The 17,327-nt window shown below is 36.7% G+C and overlaps 1 protein-coding gene across 2 annotated transcripts in view; it reads left to right on the top strand.

Moving 5' to 3' along the window:
• The window catches only part of PRKN (parkin RBR E3 ubiquitin protein ligase), a 678,674-nt gene that overhangs the window by 111,922 nt on the left and 549,425 nt on the right, over positions 1-17,327 (top strand). For both annotated transcript variants that reach the window (XM_052683810.1, XM_052683801.1), the window contains exon 2: positions 12,725-12,888. In XM_052683810.1, the coding sequence (XP_052539770.1) occupies positions 12,725-12,888 (164 nt within the window). The remainder of the gene's footprint in view (positions 1-12,724; positions 12,889-17,327) is intronic.

Raw genomic sequence — 17,327 nt, 5'->3', positions numbered from 1 at the left:
CAGACTTTTTTTTATAGCATACTTGCATATTTTTTGGAGTATAATTTGGAAAAGATTTTTTTTTTATATCCCAAGTAAATGATAGTAGCATACAGACAACATTTGAACGTGAATGTTCAATGACTGCCAATATTCACCAGTAAGATAAAATGATAAAATGTATCCCTTCCAGACTACTCAACAGAATGATGATGAATAGATATTCTTTATTCTGAATAGTCCATATCTTACATATATCTTATCTATCTGTATCTTATCTTACCTCAGCATTGACAAGCATGCTACTTCCTCTTCTTTTTTTTTTCAATAGTACCTAAATCTTTCATTTTACTTACATGCTTTACTTGCTTTTGTAAGTAGCAACAGGATTACATTACAACTGTATTACATTTCTTATGTAATACAAGATTGTATGTCTGTATCATATCTGTTCAGGAAATGTGTTCTCCAATCTGAGAATTTAAAAAAAATACAATGCAGGTGGAAGGAATGAATCCTGAATTGGGATGAAGAGCCAATTTTTGAGTTCTTGTTTTAAATTTTGAAAGTCAAATTTACTTTGAAAGAAGGAAAGAAAGTTATTGGAGAAAAAAGAAAAGAGAATGTTACATATAGTGTTCCTGAAATAGAATTCTTAATGCATGGAAGTTTTCTAAAATATGGGAAAATCCATCAGTTTATCAAAGTGCCAATTCATTTGGCAGTCCCATAACAAGCTTTCACTTGTTATATTAAATATTATTCTAATACTTGGATCAAGCATTTATTATATTCCATTGGATATTCATGACTGAACCTGTAATATTCTAGTTCTTTATCAAGTACCCATTGATAGACACTTTAAAAAATATTTTTTTATCTAAGCCACAGACTAATAGCATATATTTTAATATGCTGAAAATCTCATAAATCCATATGAACCTCTCACATACTTGAGAAAAGAAAAATACAAGAAAATTATATTAAAAGTTCCTATAAGTGATTATTTTGAATATCTGAATGAACTAACAATGCTTTCTGAAAAAAAAGTTATGATTTCATGTTTATAATTATTTATAATCCGTGAGCCAAATATTTATATGATATATTCTAAAACATCCAAAGTTCTGTACTCTCTACCAGATGGTAACAGTATAGCAAAATAATTTTATATTTTTAATCCTACATTAGTGGTATAATGTTAGTTAAATAAATTTTTATACTGAAATCAAATATCTTCTGTTCTACTAACTAAGCTGTGATCCTTTTTTGGTTGATTAAGTATGAATAAGTACTCTTTTATTCCTTAAAAAAAATAGGAATCATTTACAGCTTTGGACAGTTTGTGATCCAGTGAGAATTGAAGAGGCTGTCCATAACTATCTAGGGATCCATTTACACATCCTACTCTGTCCTTCAGTAGAGATTTGGGGATCACTGCCTCTCTAATGTCCTGCTTCTGGATGGTAGCATCCATGGAGCAGCCACTGTATCAGTCCCCCCAGCATATGTGGAATGAACCTTGTGGCTCTTGATCATCAGGTATTTCTGCAGTGTGGTTCATGAGGTCGGGATATTTCACACTATATAAACAGTATTGCTTCTGGTTCCAGTTTTAAAATAATGATTTCTTGCATAATTATCCTCTGATGCTCTAGTTTTTAATTGTGTGCTTAAATAGAAAAAAAAAAAATTGATGGAAATCTCAAAATTATCAGAAGACTTTTCTTTTTATATTATTTTGTGGCAAAGTACTTTTAGTACCATTCATTTAGTGAACTGAATAGGGAGCTAGACTGATCTACTTCCTTTGCATACCACTCAAAAATATTCAGCCTCTATTATTATGGAAGTTAGCATTGTGTTTTTCACCTTGCACTTCTTTTAGTGTAAGTGCTTATGTTTCCCACAAGAGCGCAAAGTGGTGCAGCATTCCTCCAACAATTAGGGCTAGCCTTTATGAGTAAGGCCAAGTGATATTGAGTGTTAGTGCTTGGGCCTGCATCAGTGCCATTAGTGTAGAATAGGAAGCTAATGCCCCTCCTTGGTTTGATGAGCTTTCCAGCTGAGTTGTACACAGAAAGCTTTCTAAATCCAGAAAGATCTGTTTCAGTGTTTAACCTTTCTCATAATACAGACTCCTGAGATTTTCCTGTTCAGGCAAAACTCTTCCTCCAAAGCTGCAACATAAATAGTAACATATTACATTGGACCTACCTTCTTTTAATGGCATCTCCAAAGTAGTAAGGTGGAGAGCAATGTTATTGTCTGTTGAAGTATTATGCAAGCATTATTATTATTGTCATTAGCCATTAAATCAGTTGAACTCTAGGTTCATGGTTTATTTAGGCAGTAAAAAGACCCAGAATTTCTTTACTATATTTTTCATGTTATCTTTTACGTGTTAATCAGCAGTTATCTTGTCAGTGTTTTCTGGATGCAGGCCTCAGGCTTCTGAAGTCTCCTGGACCTTCTTGCTTTTTCAAGCAAAGATTTGCCACTTTGCTAAATCAGTATGTTTGCTCTTTTTTACAAGGCATACATTCCTACTTGAGTCCTATCTATTTTTGAGATGAAAGGGTTTAACATTATTTCATGGATAAGCCAGAGCACCACTACTAAAGATTTAAGATATCCCAAATCCACCAGTTTCCTAGATTTAGCTCCAGGCTCCTATAACTTCCTGTGAAAATCAGAAACCTTTATAATTTTAGAAATTCTTCCTACCTCTCAATAAGAACTGAGGCTTAGGAGTGAGAAGCACATAAAAATGCTAGCTTCAGAAAGGTAAAGTTCCCTTTTTAATCTGATTTAATACACTTTAGGTTTCTCTGCTTGTTGTAAGTAATATCCTCAGAGAAGTAATTTATCATGGCAATGAAACTGCTTCACTAACATAGTATAACTGTTTAATTGCTGCTGCTGTTTCAATTACATTAATCACAGGAAAGAAAAAAAAAAGCCAGATAACTCTATTTTGGCAAATTTAAAGAAGTAACCCTCCTATTAAAGTGACTTATGTTAATTACCTAGAAATCATGAGACGTGCTAGGTCTTCTGGATTTTTTTTTTTCAAGAAAGGAAATAAGGCTTTCATCTACTTGACAATAAATATTTGCAATTTTGCAATTACCACCATATGTGGTACCATAAACAAACAATGGCTCGAAGTATTTTGCATGTAATTTTGTTGCAGATGAAAATTCTTTTCTCCACTATGAGAAATATTATTTCTCATTTACAAAAATTCCCAAAGCTAAATAGTGTGGTTTGACATTTGACATTATTTTCTTTTTTACAACTCATTTTGGTTTTCCTTTTCTATCTGCTCCTCTCTCGCTCTGATTTCACTTTCCTAAAAACTGGTTACTTAATTACAAATCTCGTGTAAATAATCATGGAATCAGAAAAAGGTTTGGTTTGAAAGATAATTCAGTTCCAGTTACTTACTGTGCACAGAGTTTCCACCCACTAGTTCACGTTGCCCAAAGCCACATCCAGCCTGGCCTTTACCAGGGATGGGGCATGTCCAGCTTCTTTGGACAACTTGTTCCAATGCCTCGCATTGTATGTGTATGTATCCAACACTCTCATTGTGTGTTCCAACAGGTCCATGTCTAAATAGAGTGGAAGGGAACAGGTCAGACGTTGCTGATTTCCACTGTATCTGAAAACACCACAGAGTTTGTAATGTCAGTGAACAGCAAAGGAACACTATATGTTAAAATCCTTCAATTTTATTTCTAGAAACTTCATTTACTATCTAGTAGATTCAGTATTTCTGATCTGCTGGTGTCATATTTCCACCATCTGCTTTTATGAAATTATGAAAGTATCACTGGCTGCCACTGAGTGGCCCTTTGCTGTGCAGTCAATCACAGACCAGAATAAAATTGCATAATAGACCATAATTTCCTGCCTGATCATAAGCTGAGCCTTATGTGCTAGGAGATTTCCTTAGAGCTAATTGACAAATGCACTGGCACAAGAAGTGATTGGTTGCAGCTGTGAGCCTGTTTGTATCAGAAAGAAAGGAAATCTTGAGAAGTGTTGAGTTGTTTATGAAATTGAAATGGATCTTCTTATAGGAATATTCATAGCTAGAATGAAAAAAACTGCTTTCAGCAAAAAGGGCTGCCTGTTATTTTAGACCTCAAAATGGGTTTATAAATGAGCAAATCCCATAGAAGACTAAACGAGCTCTTTTAGCATAATTTCTCCTGACAAAAGGAACAGTCCAAAAGCATAACTTAATACTGACTTACAATCTTTTCTTTTAGAGAGCTAAAAGACTTGATCAGTACCAAGTGAATCATAACACTTGGTCTATTTTTACAATTAAGATATATTCTCTTATTTTAAATTGCATTTTCTTCGGATACCTCAATAATGATGGTGAATTTGTGTCTTCCACTTATGGAAATAAGGCGTACAAAACAAGATTTTTGCAAAAGAACATGCAGTACTGTGGTACACAGATATATCTTAGTAGCACTGTTACCTGTTGTCAAAGGTTAGATGATGCTGCACCTAATGCCTCCCACTAAGCTTCAGCTTTTCCAGTGTAAGGCAGAATATACAACATCTACAGAAAATCATATGTAATCAAATGTAGATTTATTTTTTCTCTTGTTCAAATATTTTAACTTCATATATTATTAATGAAAACTGTGAGTTTCCATTTATTTGGGGAAAATTTTATCTAAGAAAAAAGAAAGTGATAACTCAAAAATTGTTTTAAATAAGCTTTCACATCAGTAAAGAAAAAGTGATTCATACCATCTTTGTAACTCAGCTGGTTTTTTGCATTTAATTTATGCAGATGTCAAAAGTATTTTAGATCATTTTCTTTAATGCTCATGAAATGAAACACACTTACAAAACTTTTGGCTTCCGTGCATTACATTTGCTAATGTAAATGTGCTTTTCCTGGAAAGTTACGGCTTAAACTAGGTTTAGGGGTTTAATGATCCTTATATGGCTGAGAACATACCTTTAAGTTGTGTTACAATGTAGCTCTACATGATCTTCACTATTTGGTGTGCATATCTGTAATATATATGCACAGAAAATAGACTTTAGGTGTGCTTAGAGTTGAATTAAAAAAAAAAAACAAAACTACAGAAGCTCCACAACCAACCATGAAGCAAAGTCTTTTGCAGTGTCTGCAGTGTTTTTTTATTCCACTGTACTCAGCTGATGTTCTATACACATCGCAATTTATTACTCTGAGGACTCCTACTGTATTTAGACATTTCTTATGATTTGGAGTTTGTCTTATTTGTAACAGTATGTGATTCCTGTGTCTAGTAAGCATTTTTTTGTTCACTGACTACTGGAATTCCAATTTACATCCTACTCAGCAAGTTCATATCTGCTTCTCAGTGAAGGATTTTACTCTGTACAAAAATTATAAAATTCAGAAATGGAGATTCTATACATATGTATATATATTAAATGTACATATGTATCTCTGCACGCACCAGTTTGATACATTTAATATTACGAAGTGATTATAAATTACAGTACAGAGTGTATTTTGAATAGGTACAATAAAGGTCTTTGTTCAGTTAATATGCTGAGCTCATACAATTTTGATGCAATGCTGGGGTATTTGAAATGTGTTTCTTTTTTCTAGCAAACCAGCAGTTTTACAGTAGGAATGACAGACTATTTTTGGCAGTCAATTCAGGTCATATATTTATGCCTGACAATAGTGGTTGCTGTGTATTTTCTTGTGGCAGGGACTTAGAAGTATTTAATGTAAGATTATTTACTTGTGAGGTAGATAGCAAAAGTAGGTGTTAAAAAAGAGAGGAAGAGCTCTGAAAAACTCAGAAGAAAATTATCTTTGCAATGTGGCAAATCCTCAAGCTTAACTATAGGAGCTGTTTTGTTTTTTTTTTTTCTTCCTCTGTAAGTCAGAAGAAAAATGGGATGTGCGTTTCTATCATGTGATTCGAAGTTTCTTAGAAAACCCATTGATTTATACATCTCAACATAAAGGGTTAATTCTAATTGTCATAACAGCAAATATCTAAGACAGTTTTGCTAAAGCTAGATTACTTGCTTGGGATTTTTATCTGACAATTAGGGGTATAGTTTTGAGAATTAGAGAATTTGACTTAAACCTATCAGACTAAAAGGACCATTAGGGTGAATTTCAAGCTACTAAAAAGTGATGTACATTTTGGAATAAAACACATTTTTCAAATGCTAAAAGGCAGGGACATATTAAAATGACTTAAAAGCCATCATTGCATTCAGCATTCTGCCAACTATGAAGTCTCAGCAAACTGCAGGGAGCTTTGAATTTAAGCTGCAGCCATTGTGTTCCATTCATACCAAGGAGGCAGGCAGTAGCATGAGAAGGTAGGAAGCCAAGTGCTGTAGAGGCACACAACAATGTAGTGTCCATACCCAGCACTTGGGCTTTGTAAGAGCTCTGGTGGTTGGCTGTACAGCAGAATGGTAGCTAAGGGCTGCTAGCCACAGTCAGTCCTGCTTCACAGAAGCACTATCAGCCCAGGAGACAGCCTAGCATTTCCAGATGGATCTTTAGCTGAGCAGATACCATTTTGCTGAGCTGTCTGCCAAATCCCCTGCATTTTACCCTCTTCCCAATAGTTCACATGCCAAGAGTTTTGGAAATGACACCAAAAAAATTTCAGATGAGAAAAGAAGCTGACAACAAAGCCAGGCTGAACGTAACAGCTACAGCCTTAGCAATCAAAAGGTACCTTTCTTTGTACCAAGGCCTTAGATTGCTCAGCTGTGCCAGGAGTAGCGAGGGTACGCTCCTTGTGCAAACGTAGCCCTGCCCACATCCAGCTGGTCCCAATTACATCTTGATCAAGAAACACCTCCCACCTGTATCTCTTGCACCTTGGTGGTTTAGAACTTGAGGCACCTCCCCTGGATCTGCTATGACTTAAGAGCTTTTGTCTTTCTTTTATTATTTTGTGACTTTTCCTAGGAGTAGCCAGAGTGGGGCTGCTCCATGGGGGTAATGCAGTGGAGAGCTTCAGGTGAGTGAGGCTGAGCGTGTTGTGAGTGGCAGCATAGGGATCCATGAGGGCAGGGTACCAGGTCAGGTTCTGTCTGTTTGAAAGCTGAGGTGGAATTAGCAATGACTTGGTCTGGGCAAGGACACTGCTACTGTTTCTGGGGTACAGGCTCAGCTCAAGGGGGTGGGAGTGGGGGCTTGAACACGGTCAACATAAGGAAGGGAGAAGTTGGGGTTAGCTGTGCACCCAGGGCCTAGGTAAGTATTTCCTTGAGCTGATTTGTAGAGTAATCGTGCTTGCAGGTCTGTTATTGCTGTTGTAGCAATTTTGAAGTTGGGAATATTGGTTTGGGGGAAAAAGAAAGGGGAGCAGGAATATGCCTATGGTTTGAAAGCAGAGAAGAAGTAGATTAAGTCACCACTTCAAGGTGAAGCTCTGTTAAAGAGTGGAGCATATTTATCTGCTGTAAAGGTGACTATTTTTCTTTGAAACAGGTTATTTGGGTAGGTGCTTGAGGGAGACAGACTACAGAATGCACTCTTGAAATGGAATGCTTTGTGATTGATCTGTGGTGTAATTTGGGCCTCTTCTAAAACAAATTTTAAAGTGATTGTGATGGTACTGGAATACGAAAAGAAAAGGAATAAAATCCAAGAAAACTAAATATAAAAAAACTAAGAAATTCCAATGCTAGACCTGTAAAAACTGGAGGGATTAAGCCTCTTTAGCAGAGGACTAGAGGGAATGGCCTAAAGTTGTGCTATGGAGGTTCAGATTGGGTATTAAGAGAAACTCTCTTTGAAATAGTGATCAGGCTCTGAAATGTGGTTCTCAGGGACGTGGTGGAGTTACCATTCCTGGACGTGTTCAAAAAATGTTTAGTTGTTGTACATGGTTTAACGTTGACATGGTTTAATGGCAAAATATTGGTGGAAGAAGGGAAGCCAAATTAAATGATCTTGGAGGTCTTTTCCAACACTGGTGATTCTGTAATTTTCTTATTTTTTCCCTTCTCTGGTGAAGCTGGCTTCATTCCCTTTTTTTACAGTAGTACAGGTGGCAGTATCACATATAATTGGATTAACTGCGACTGGTGCTGCGGCAACTTTTATTTCCTTAAGGTTTTTGCCTGGTTTTATTTGTAGTAGCTCTTGGAAGTCTGTGTTTTTGTTTAATTTCTACATGTAGCTGGATACGTATGCTTTCTTCTGGTTTCTGGTCTTTTTATGTGTGGAACTAATCGATTCTATCAGTTCCAATTGTAATATGGATAAAAATTTTACAGATATGTACAACAGCTGCAATTTAAATGTTGGTAATCCTCTGTCCTCTACTGGAAAAAAAACAAAAAACAACCCAAAACTTATGCTTAGAAAACTTCTTTCCTAGTCAAGTATAACAGCTGTCACATTTAGCATGTGCTCCTGTTAGTGAATCTTTAGCTGTCAGGTTCTGCTTCTAGTATCTAACAGAATGTAGAGGCATTAAGAAAAATGTGTTAAATTTCTTGGGGAGCTGCAAATGAGAATAAATATCAAGAATGGAATCTCACTCTTGTGTTCCCCACCTTGCAGTCCCTCTTACAGTCTTAAATGATTGCAGAAGTTTTATAAGCCCTACTTAGGTTTCTCTGACCCCCTTGCAAATGCCATTGAACTCCCTCCTTCTTTGCAAAAACATAGGCCTATTCTTCCACCGGGTAGGCAATTTAAAAGCAGCAGGAGTATATGCTACATTTTTTAACGTAATACTTTTACTGGAGCAGAAAGCTTTAACATAAGAAAGCTGTAGCTGGAAATATGTATAGAGTTTGAATACTCTTACACATTCACAAGCACATTAAAGAACAGTGTGTGTGTATTTAAAATGAAACACGAATGTGGCTCAGTTCTGTATCAAGGAAGTTCATGGCTGCTTTGTGCTGACACAAGCAGCCACTGAATCAGGACAAAAATAGCTAGGCAAATAGTGTTTTTGAGAGACTTTTAAAGGAAGTGCCAGCATAATTGCAGTGCTCGGTTAGTTAGCTATGCATTCCTTGAACTTAAAAAGAGTTTGGATGTAGTAGAACTGAGTGAATCATTCACAGGAAATAATTTACTGGACAAATTTAGCTTGTCTTTTGGATTAAGAGGCATGCTTCATAGAACAAAATTAGGTTACTGTGAGAATTGCTGAATTTAAACTTTTACACTGTGAAATACAGGAAAGTAACTACATGTGCACAAGTAGTTCTGGCAAAAAGAAGTGTGGTAGGTGGGTTCCTGTCTGGGTTTGGATTACTTGGTAGCGGGAAAGAGGTAGAGAATAGAGAAGACTTAATCTGTTTGCTTCCTAGATTTCACTCAGTACTGCTTTCTGTGGGCATTGTGTCTGTAAATGCAAATCCATGACACCTGCAGGAGAGTTGTCGTACTATTTCAGAGTCTTTTTAATACAAGATATTATTGTCTGCAACAGTGACCATAACCAGAGGCCTCAAAAAAGAGGATGCAGAAAGCTGATATTCTCACATCGCACGAATATTCCTCTAAAAGTGGGGAAGGGAGGCTTTTTCTGGTATCTGTTTATTTTACTGGCCTAGCAGTGGTACATTCCTCTTTGGCTTAGCATGTAACTTGAAGATGTAGGCCTCTAAGCTGAAAACCTATGTGCAAACTATTTTGTACTAGCATATGTTACACTCTTCAGTAAAGAATTTCTTGAGCTGCCTGTGCCATATACCAGTTTCTCCAATTGAGTCTAAGCTATGCATTTTGCATTTACCACTTCTCTGGCATGAGATGAGAAAATATCTTGTTTTGTCTGACTTGAATCTAGCTCCTACCAGCTCAGCTTTATGCCCTCTAAATCTTACAGCAGAAGTGAATGCCCAGTCCCCGTTCATCCCTTCCATGCTATTCGTGATTTTGTACAAAACTGATAGCAGGTACAAATACAGTAATTATGAATACTCCCATATGGCTCTGTCATAAATGGCTGTCTGAATAAAGGCCCATCATGATTTTTATCTAAAATGGATGTGAAACAAATCAAATATAAGAATTTGAGTTACTAATCAAGGAACACTTTTAAACTCTTTATCATATTCATTTAGTGCTAACTAGAATTAAAGATGCTTCTGTGAGACACTTTATCCTTTGCTAAGGAGAGAAATAACCTCACTAAGGATGAGGTTTTATAGACACCGTTTATGTTTGATTACTGTGTTGCTATCTGTGTGTAACTACATCATAAAATCATTTGTAAGATGAAGGTAATTTACAAATTATCAGAGGCAACCAAAATAGCCTAGCTAAATGAGTTGCTCCTTACTACTTGTTTATGCTCTCTTTGCTGTGAAGCTGGCTTACATTGCTGCATTTTACTTTGCAATTGCAATGATAAAGGAGTCCTAATGCAGCCAGGTATCATGGGTCAGCAATGACTTAATTCACGAAGTAATGGTTAACTTTGTTGTATGCACATCTGTCAGTCTGCAACTGCTAGACCTGGTGCAAAACATACAGCAGGGCATTTTGCTGGGAAAATATGCTTGTATTAGAATTGTGAGATGAATGCTCTGCTTTCTTGTATGTGTTGGAAGGGAGGGAGACTGTTCCTCTTAGTGATGAATGAAAACATGCATGGGGAAAGGGTTTGGGTTGTGATCTGGCAATTCTGCTGCAGCATGCAATAAGTGTGTTGAATGTATCTGTCCTTGGAAAGAGAGTAGTACTTTAAAACTCATTTAAATTCTCCATCACTTTTTTGCTACTTTATCACGTCCTTCCCTCTTACCAGCATGTTTCATTTGCAGAGCTAAGACATTGATTTTCATAAGACTAAGAAAAAGAGCATTATTTGCTAGAAAGGAGTAATTCCTTGGAAGTGCACATAGATGCTAGGTGTGCATGTGAGTGTATCTGTTTATATATGTATATATATGTGCATGTGGATAGTCCCATCTTAGCAGATAAATGAATTATGTTCCCAATTGTTTTAACTACATATTTTGCTGTCAATATAATGTTACTCATAGTTGAGCATTTTGAGCGTTCCAGGGAATGTGGGAAGCGTTCAACAGTTGGAACTACATTTGTCTTCTATTTTGCCCTTTACTTTTCAAACTGCAATCAAAATAAAATTCAAAATCCACTCACTTTTCTGAAAAATCCAAATATAATTGCGCATTTCGGTTATTTCCAGAACGTCTTTATATAGAAATCAAACCCAGTAACAAGATGTACTGCAAGAGACTGTGTAACACATTGCAGGGCATATGCACTGCACTCCTCCTGACACAGCACTATGCAATCCTATCCTGTATTTTAGTAAATTTAGAGAATACTTTCAAGTGCAAAACTCAAAATGTTGCGTAAAATGTATATATATTGGTATATGCCCTTAATGGTTATCCAGAAACAGAAAAATCTGTATTAAAGATGTGAAATTGCAAGTATTTACCACGTTCATTGCTCAGCAAAAAATTGGCATCATTCTCAACTACATTCACGTGCTCTTAGAGCATTTGCCTCCTTTACAGTAGTCAGGTAGACTTTGTGTTTGGACAATCGCTGATCCTGTTGTCAGTTTAAAAATAGTTTTCCTCAAACTGTATGAGCACTTTTGAATTCATGCTTCTGTCAGTCATAAAAAATTCAAAGGAGTACGTCTTCAGTTAAAACATTGCAGTGTGAATGGAAAATCTTTAACAGGGATGGTTATTGCAGTCAATACCTAAACAGTTCGGATGTCAGGTATCCAGTGACAAATTGATACAAATGATTTTTATTGTTTTATATTACTTTTTCCTAATCCCTCTGCTTTCTGCCAGTGAAGCTATTTATTGGCTGAATCAGCCCACTGGGGTTGAGTGTACTGTTCATGCAGCTTCAGTGACTGTACGGAGGTGTCAAGCTTTTCCTGTTGCGTAGTTCTTGTAGTCGTTCCCCTGGTCATGGGCTCAATGAGCACATTCAGCAGCCTTGTGAAAAACAACTCTGCCAGCTGAATGGCTGTAAGCTCGTGAGTTTATTTGCCAGGTTTCTCAGGATATATAAACCACTCTCTGCAGCTCTAAAAATGATATGGCGAGTGTGGTAGTGATTTCCTGCACTGAAGGAACATGTCGGCAGGAATTATGTACTGCAGATGTTTTAGTGAACTCTGAAAAGACCACAGTGTAATACAAGACTTCCAAACATTTCTGCTAGCGTGTGATTTTTCTCTCCATCATTATCTTCCATAGAATTATATCTGTGGGGAACCAATTCATGTGACCGTGATCTACTGTGCAGCAGTGAATTGTTTTTCCTAGTATTATTTAATATATCTTAGCTTTAAAACTCAATTTTCTGTATGTATTTGTTACATGCAGCAGGGAAGAGCACAAAGGGCACAGAAAGTGTACGTGCCCGGTATCTGCTAAGGTTAGTTGTGGATCAAAAATCTGTTCCACAAATTATTGATTGCTTGGACTGCTGCCTGGATGTGGGTCCCTTTTGGTTCTGATTGTTCTCTTCAATCTATAGCATTACTGGGGGAAGCACATGGCTTTTGTTTATTGGTCACCAACTATTCTGTGATAGGAAATCCCATACGGTTCCTCTTTTCCAAATGATACACAGCAGTATTAGTAGCTTTTCTCTTAAAATAGTCAGTGCTCTCTGAAATTGATAAATAAGCCTCTTGTAGTCACTCTAGTACAGATAGGCAGTGAGAAATGTTTGCTTTAAAAGGTGTCTTCTCTTTTTCAGTGTTTGTCAGGTTCAACTCCAGCCATGGCTTCCCGGTGGAGCTTGGGTTGGATGCCAGCATCCTCCAGCTGAAGGAAGCAGTTGCGCAGCGACAGGGAGTTCCAGCTGACCAGCTGCGGGTGATTTTTGCAGGGAGAGAGCTCAGCAACGACTTAACGCTGCAGGTAAGCCTCTGTGGTAGCTTTGCTCCTGGACTGCTGCCAGCTCTGCTGCTTCTGCCTCTAATGCTGCCAATCTGACATTCATTCCTGAGATCTAATAGAATAAATAGTGCCTGGGGATTCCTTGAACTTTACTCCACACTGCTTCATTAATTCTGACCTTCTTAATTATGCATTAAAACAGCAAGCAGGAAGGATAGGGAAAGAGAGAGAATCTGAGAGAGAGAGAGAGTACGAGAGAGAGCTGTGCCTAGTGAATAAATGTTTACTGACTACAGAAGCAAGCCATGCACAATTTCTGTATCTGTTCAATTTTTATTATACTTATTCCATTTGAATCTTAATGAAGAAGGATGTGAATAAATTGCTTGAGATTAGGTTGCACGGTCAGCACATTCCGTAGAATTTGTAACCCAATTGTGACCCCTGGAGGATAGCTACAGGGCTGCTGCTGCTGTTGTGAATGCTGCCGCATGCCACACGCAAGTGAACGCAGTGCTGAAGTGATGGTTCTACTTCTAAAAAGCCCACGGGAGTGTGCTCCAAACCACCAAGCCCATAAATGTGTGAAGCTAAGAGCAACAAGGAATGTGGAAGAATGGCTGTAAGTGGGTATCTGAATTTCAGCTCCTCAAGGTTAGGTAGCTGTTCAGTTCAATAAGGGCAGAATTGTTCATCTGTGATGAGCTGTAGTAAGCATGGAAATTTGGGTTCAATTTTCTCTTTCTTGTTCTCTTTGCTACTCAGCACTGCCACAGTTGCTTTATCAATGTCTTTTTATTTATTCTGTGAGTGGTGAATGTGAATTTCAGACTATACTCAGTAAAGAGTTAGCATAAGATCACACATCTAAGACATTTAGGAACATAGGGAAACCTAAAGGCCTTTGAATAGAGTGGACTTGAATTTACTGACTTAATGAAACTGCTATCCTTCTGCAGTTGTATCAGAAACAACAGACTATCTCTACTACTGCAGGTGATTATATAAAAGGTTCCTCACAGGCAAAATGAATTCATATTAATTGGCAGTCATGTTTCAGAAGTATTTCTGCAATTAAAATGGATGCTAAGTCTGGGTGCAGAAGGTCACTACTGTGTTAATGACCAGCCCTGTTTCTTTGTGGTTAAGGTACTTACTATTTTGCAAAAGATGTTAGGGTGTTTTAGGAAAAAAACAAAACAAAACAGAAATATGAATTGTTGTTAGTCTGCAATGCATAACTTGTGGATAGTGTTCATGCATATATTCGTGGTGTAAACTGCAGTATATTTCACTTATATTTTTGTTTATTTTTTCACCTATAAGAATAAAAAACAAATTGTAGAAGTTGTCAGATGCCAGTTCCTAGGTCCAAGTGTCTGTGTTATTCTGTCCTGAGTTTCTGAACCACCTAGTGTTTCCTGAGCAGCTGTAGGTATTGGTGCTACTGCTTTTTTATGTCACAGACATAAAAATCAAGTTTTTAACTTTTAAACAAATTTGCTGTGATTTCCAACATACGATGCTTTGCCATGCAAATTAAAACGTGCTTTCTGGATAGATGAGCCTGCTGACTATTTGCTTAATTTATTTAATAGGAATACTAGAATTATCATGTGTTGCCAAGACTTATTTATAAACCGGATCTATGTTAATTGCTGTGACTTTCTGTTTCTAAAGCAGGATGTAAAATAGTGGTTTAAGGTGATATAATCCATACTTGTGTATTTAGGTGCCTTACATAATCCAGTGATTAATATCAACATCAGCACATCAAGATTTTTATTCTTGGTATTTAATTATTTTAGTTGTTTTTATCTATTCATTGTAGATATTGTCAACACAAGAAGAATGGTAGATGGTTTGATATATCTGAGTTTTCCTACAGAAGGCAATTTGGGGCTTTTTGCAGAAGCAGCTAAGTGCTAGTAAAACTTCTGTGCTAGTGAAATACTAACTGCTGGTATTTATGTTGCAGCTGTAATTTCAGAGTTAACATCACATATGAGAAAATTAATGGCAGTTGTTTTCTAGACCTAATGATTTGCAAGCAGGTTAAGAAAACTCAACATACACTTGTACACAGCTAAATCTTTTAAGTTATTTTATGGTAGCTTAGAATTTCTAATTAGACCATTTTTTCCTTTCGTGTTTTATAAATTACTTTTGCGCTTATTTACCCAGGATACTATGGGAGAATTTAGAGGTTTGGCGTGAGAACTACCACTAGATGATAAGATCATAGAGGACAAGAGAAAAGCTGGGATAATCATAGGAGTGTGGGGCAGGGATATAAGAAATATTCCAGAGTAACAAAGTTTACTGGTTTCACAGTTTGCAGAACTGCTAGATTTGGCTTGACAGCTACTGTGGGATCTCAGGCAGGTGATACAGAACACAACTGAAAATGTGAAAGCTACATTTGTTTTCCTGTTTGGAGAGAGTGGAAAAATCTTTCATGGTAGCTGAATGCTGTAGAAGAGAAATGAAGGCTGACTGGACAAATATTAGAGAGAAATAAGTATAAGGAAGAAAACGCCAACTTAAGATCTTGATATAAATGAAAAATTTGATAGCAACAATAGTACAAAATATCTAGGAATGATAGAAGTGAAATGTGTGAAGACATTTAATTTGGTAGCACAGATTGGTGTTTTGTCCTTGAAAAAAAGAGAAAGATTAGACAATGATTCAACTGTACACAAGGGAGATCAGTATCTTTGCTAGTGACAAAGGGGCAAGTAGTGAAATTAGAGCTGTGCTAAGAAAAGATTGGTAATGACTGGGTGAAGAATGAGACTTGCGAAATTTGGATCTCATAAGAAGGAATTAGAGCAATAAGCTGCTTCATAAAAGCACAGCAAATGGTGTCACTTTAAGAGTGCTAAATATTCTGAAGAATGATGAAGAGCTCCCTGCTGATTACAGTTCACTTTGGAATGAATAGAAGTAATTAATTAATATATACTCAAAGTAGGAATTGTTTCAGAAGGCTATTATGGGTATACGAGAACACTGGTAAGAGTTTTTATGTCAATCATAAGGGCAAAAGAAGAACTCAATCACAGCTAATTCACCAAAGGAATAAGCAGAAGATGGCTGGGTATCAGGGACTGAAATATTTTAATGAGAAATGACTGCTGCTTACAGAAATACTGCTCTTGCCTCCCAGAATAGCAAATCAATTGAGCTTTCTGGAAGCAATATATATATATATATATATATATATATATATATATATATCTATTGATACTCAATATTACTCAGTGCACTTATTTGAAGTTTTCTAATGTTAATAATAGAAGTGGCATTATATTAATATAGGATTGTGTTTTCTGAGAGAAATCAAAATCCACTTGTGTAGAAAAACTTTGCAAATGGCAAGTGAGAGAGGTTCCTTGCGTGGCATAATTTATACACAAATAGCTTGAGGAGAATTCATAGCTTGTTCAAATTCAGTAAAGTAGGGATAGAATTTAGTCTTCTGTTTCCCAATCTGGAGCCATTTCTTTTGAATGGTTTTTCTTCTGTCAGGTAAATATGGAAAATACATTTCTCTGAGACAGCGAAGGCTGAGGATATGATAGACTTGTTGGCTTTAGCATGTGCTTTACTGCGGAAGCTTCCAAATCAGAGAGGGCTTATATTTGGCAGGAGCATAGTCTCAAGCCAGGGGTCATATGTTTCTTGTGAATTTGTCTTGGACTACAAACATTAGGAAAGCATCTGCATGTATATTATTTATAAATGTGTTCAAAACGAAAAATTTTGATGACTAGAAGTATTAATAAATTTTGGTGTGCAAGTTGGTGAGCATAACTGAAAATGAGTAAAAGGGAATGAAACATGGATGATAACCTCTACAGAAGATAGAAAAAGAGAAATGTTGGGAGGAAATACCCAGGCTATTCTATGATTCTATGGAAATGGTGCTATAAATAATTGTAGTGTGCTGAATTTTGACAGTGGTTTGGAAAGGATATGCTTTGTTTTAGAGCAGCTTCTGAATGGTAGGCAGTAGAGGTCAATACAGAGAGCGCCTGGTTCTACTGAAAGCCCTGTCTAGTGCTGCTGTGTGAAAAGCTTGAAGCCAGGCAGAGCTCCTTGTGACAGTGGATCTCAGTAGATATCCTTCAAAACAATTTGCTTAGCAGAGACAGGTATGTGAAAAATGGAGTGCTGCATATTTTGGAAAGGCCTTATGCAACTAGGCGTATGGCAACTTTCTTGCTGCAAAGCTCAACTCAGAGCTTCCAGTACTTTTTAGATTTCTTGACTTCAGTTTACTGAAAGTATAAAGCAGAAACTTGGTGACATAAGTGCAAAATATGTCCCTAACCAACAAAAAACATTGTGCTTGATGTTAGTTATAAACCCATGAACATTAGGAATTTAACTCACATCTTGAAATACAGAAGTAGTTGTGCATTTTTTTGCACCCTGCAGTTCTGTGTGTATAA

This window comes from Tympanuchus pallidicinctus, unplaced genomic scaffold (genome assembly GCF_026119805.1).
Source record: "Tympanuchus pallidicinctus isolate F22 unplaced genomic scaffold, pur_lepc_1.0 scaffold1, whole genome shotgun sequence".
In the NCBI taxonomy this organism is placed as follows: Eukaryota; Metazoa; Chordata; class Aves; order Galliformes; family Phasianidae; genus Tympanuchus; species Tympanuchus pallidicinctus.
This window is presented reverse-complemented; position numbering and strand designations above follow the sequence as displayed.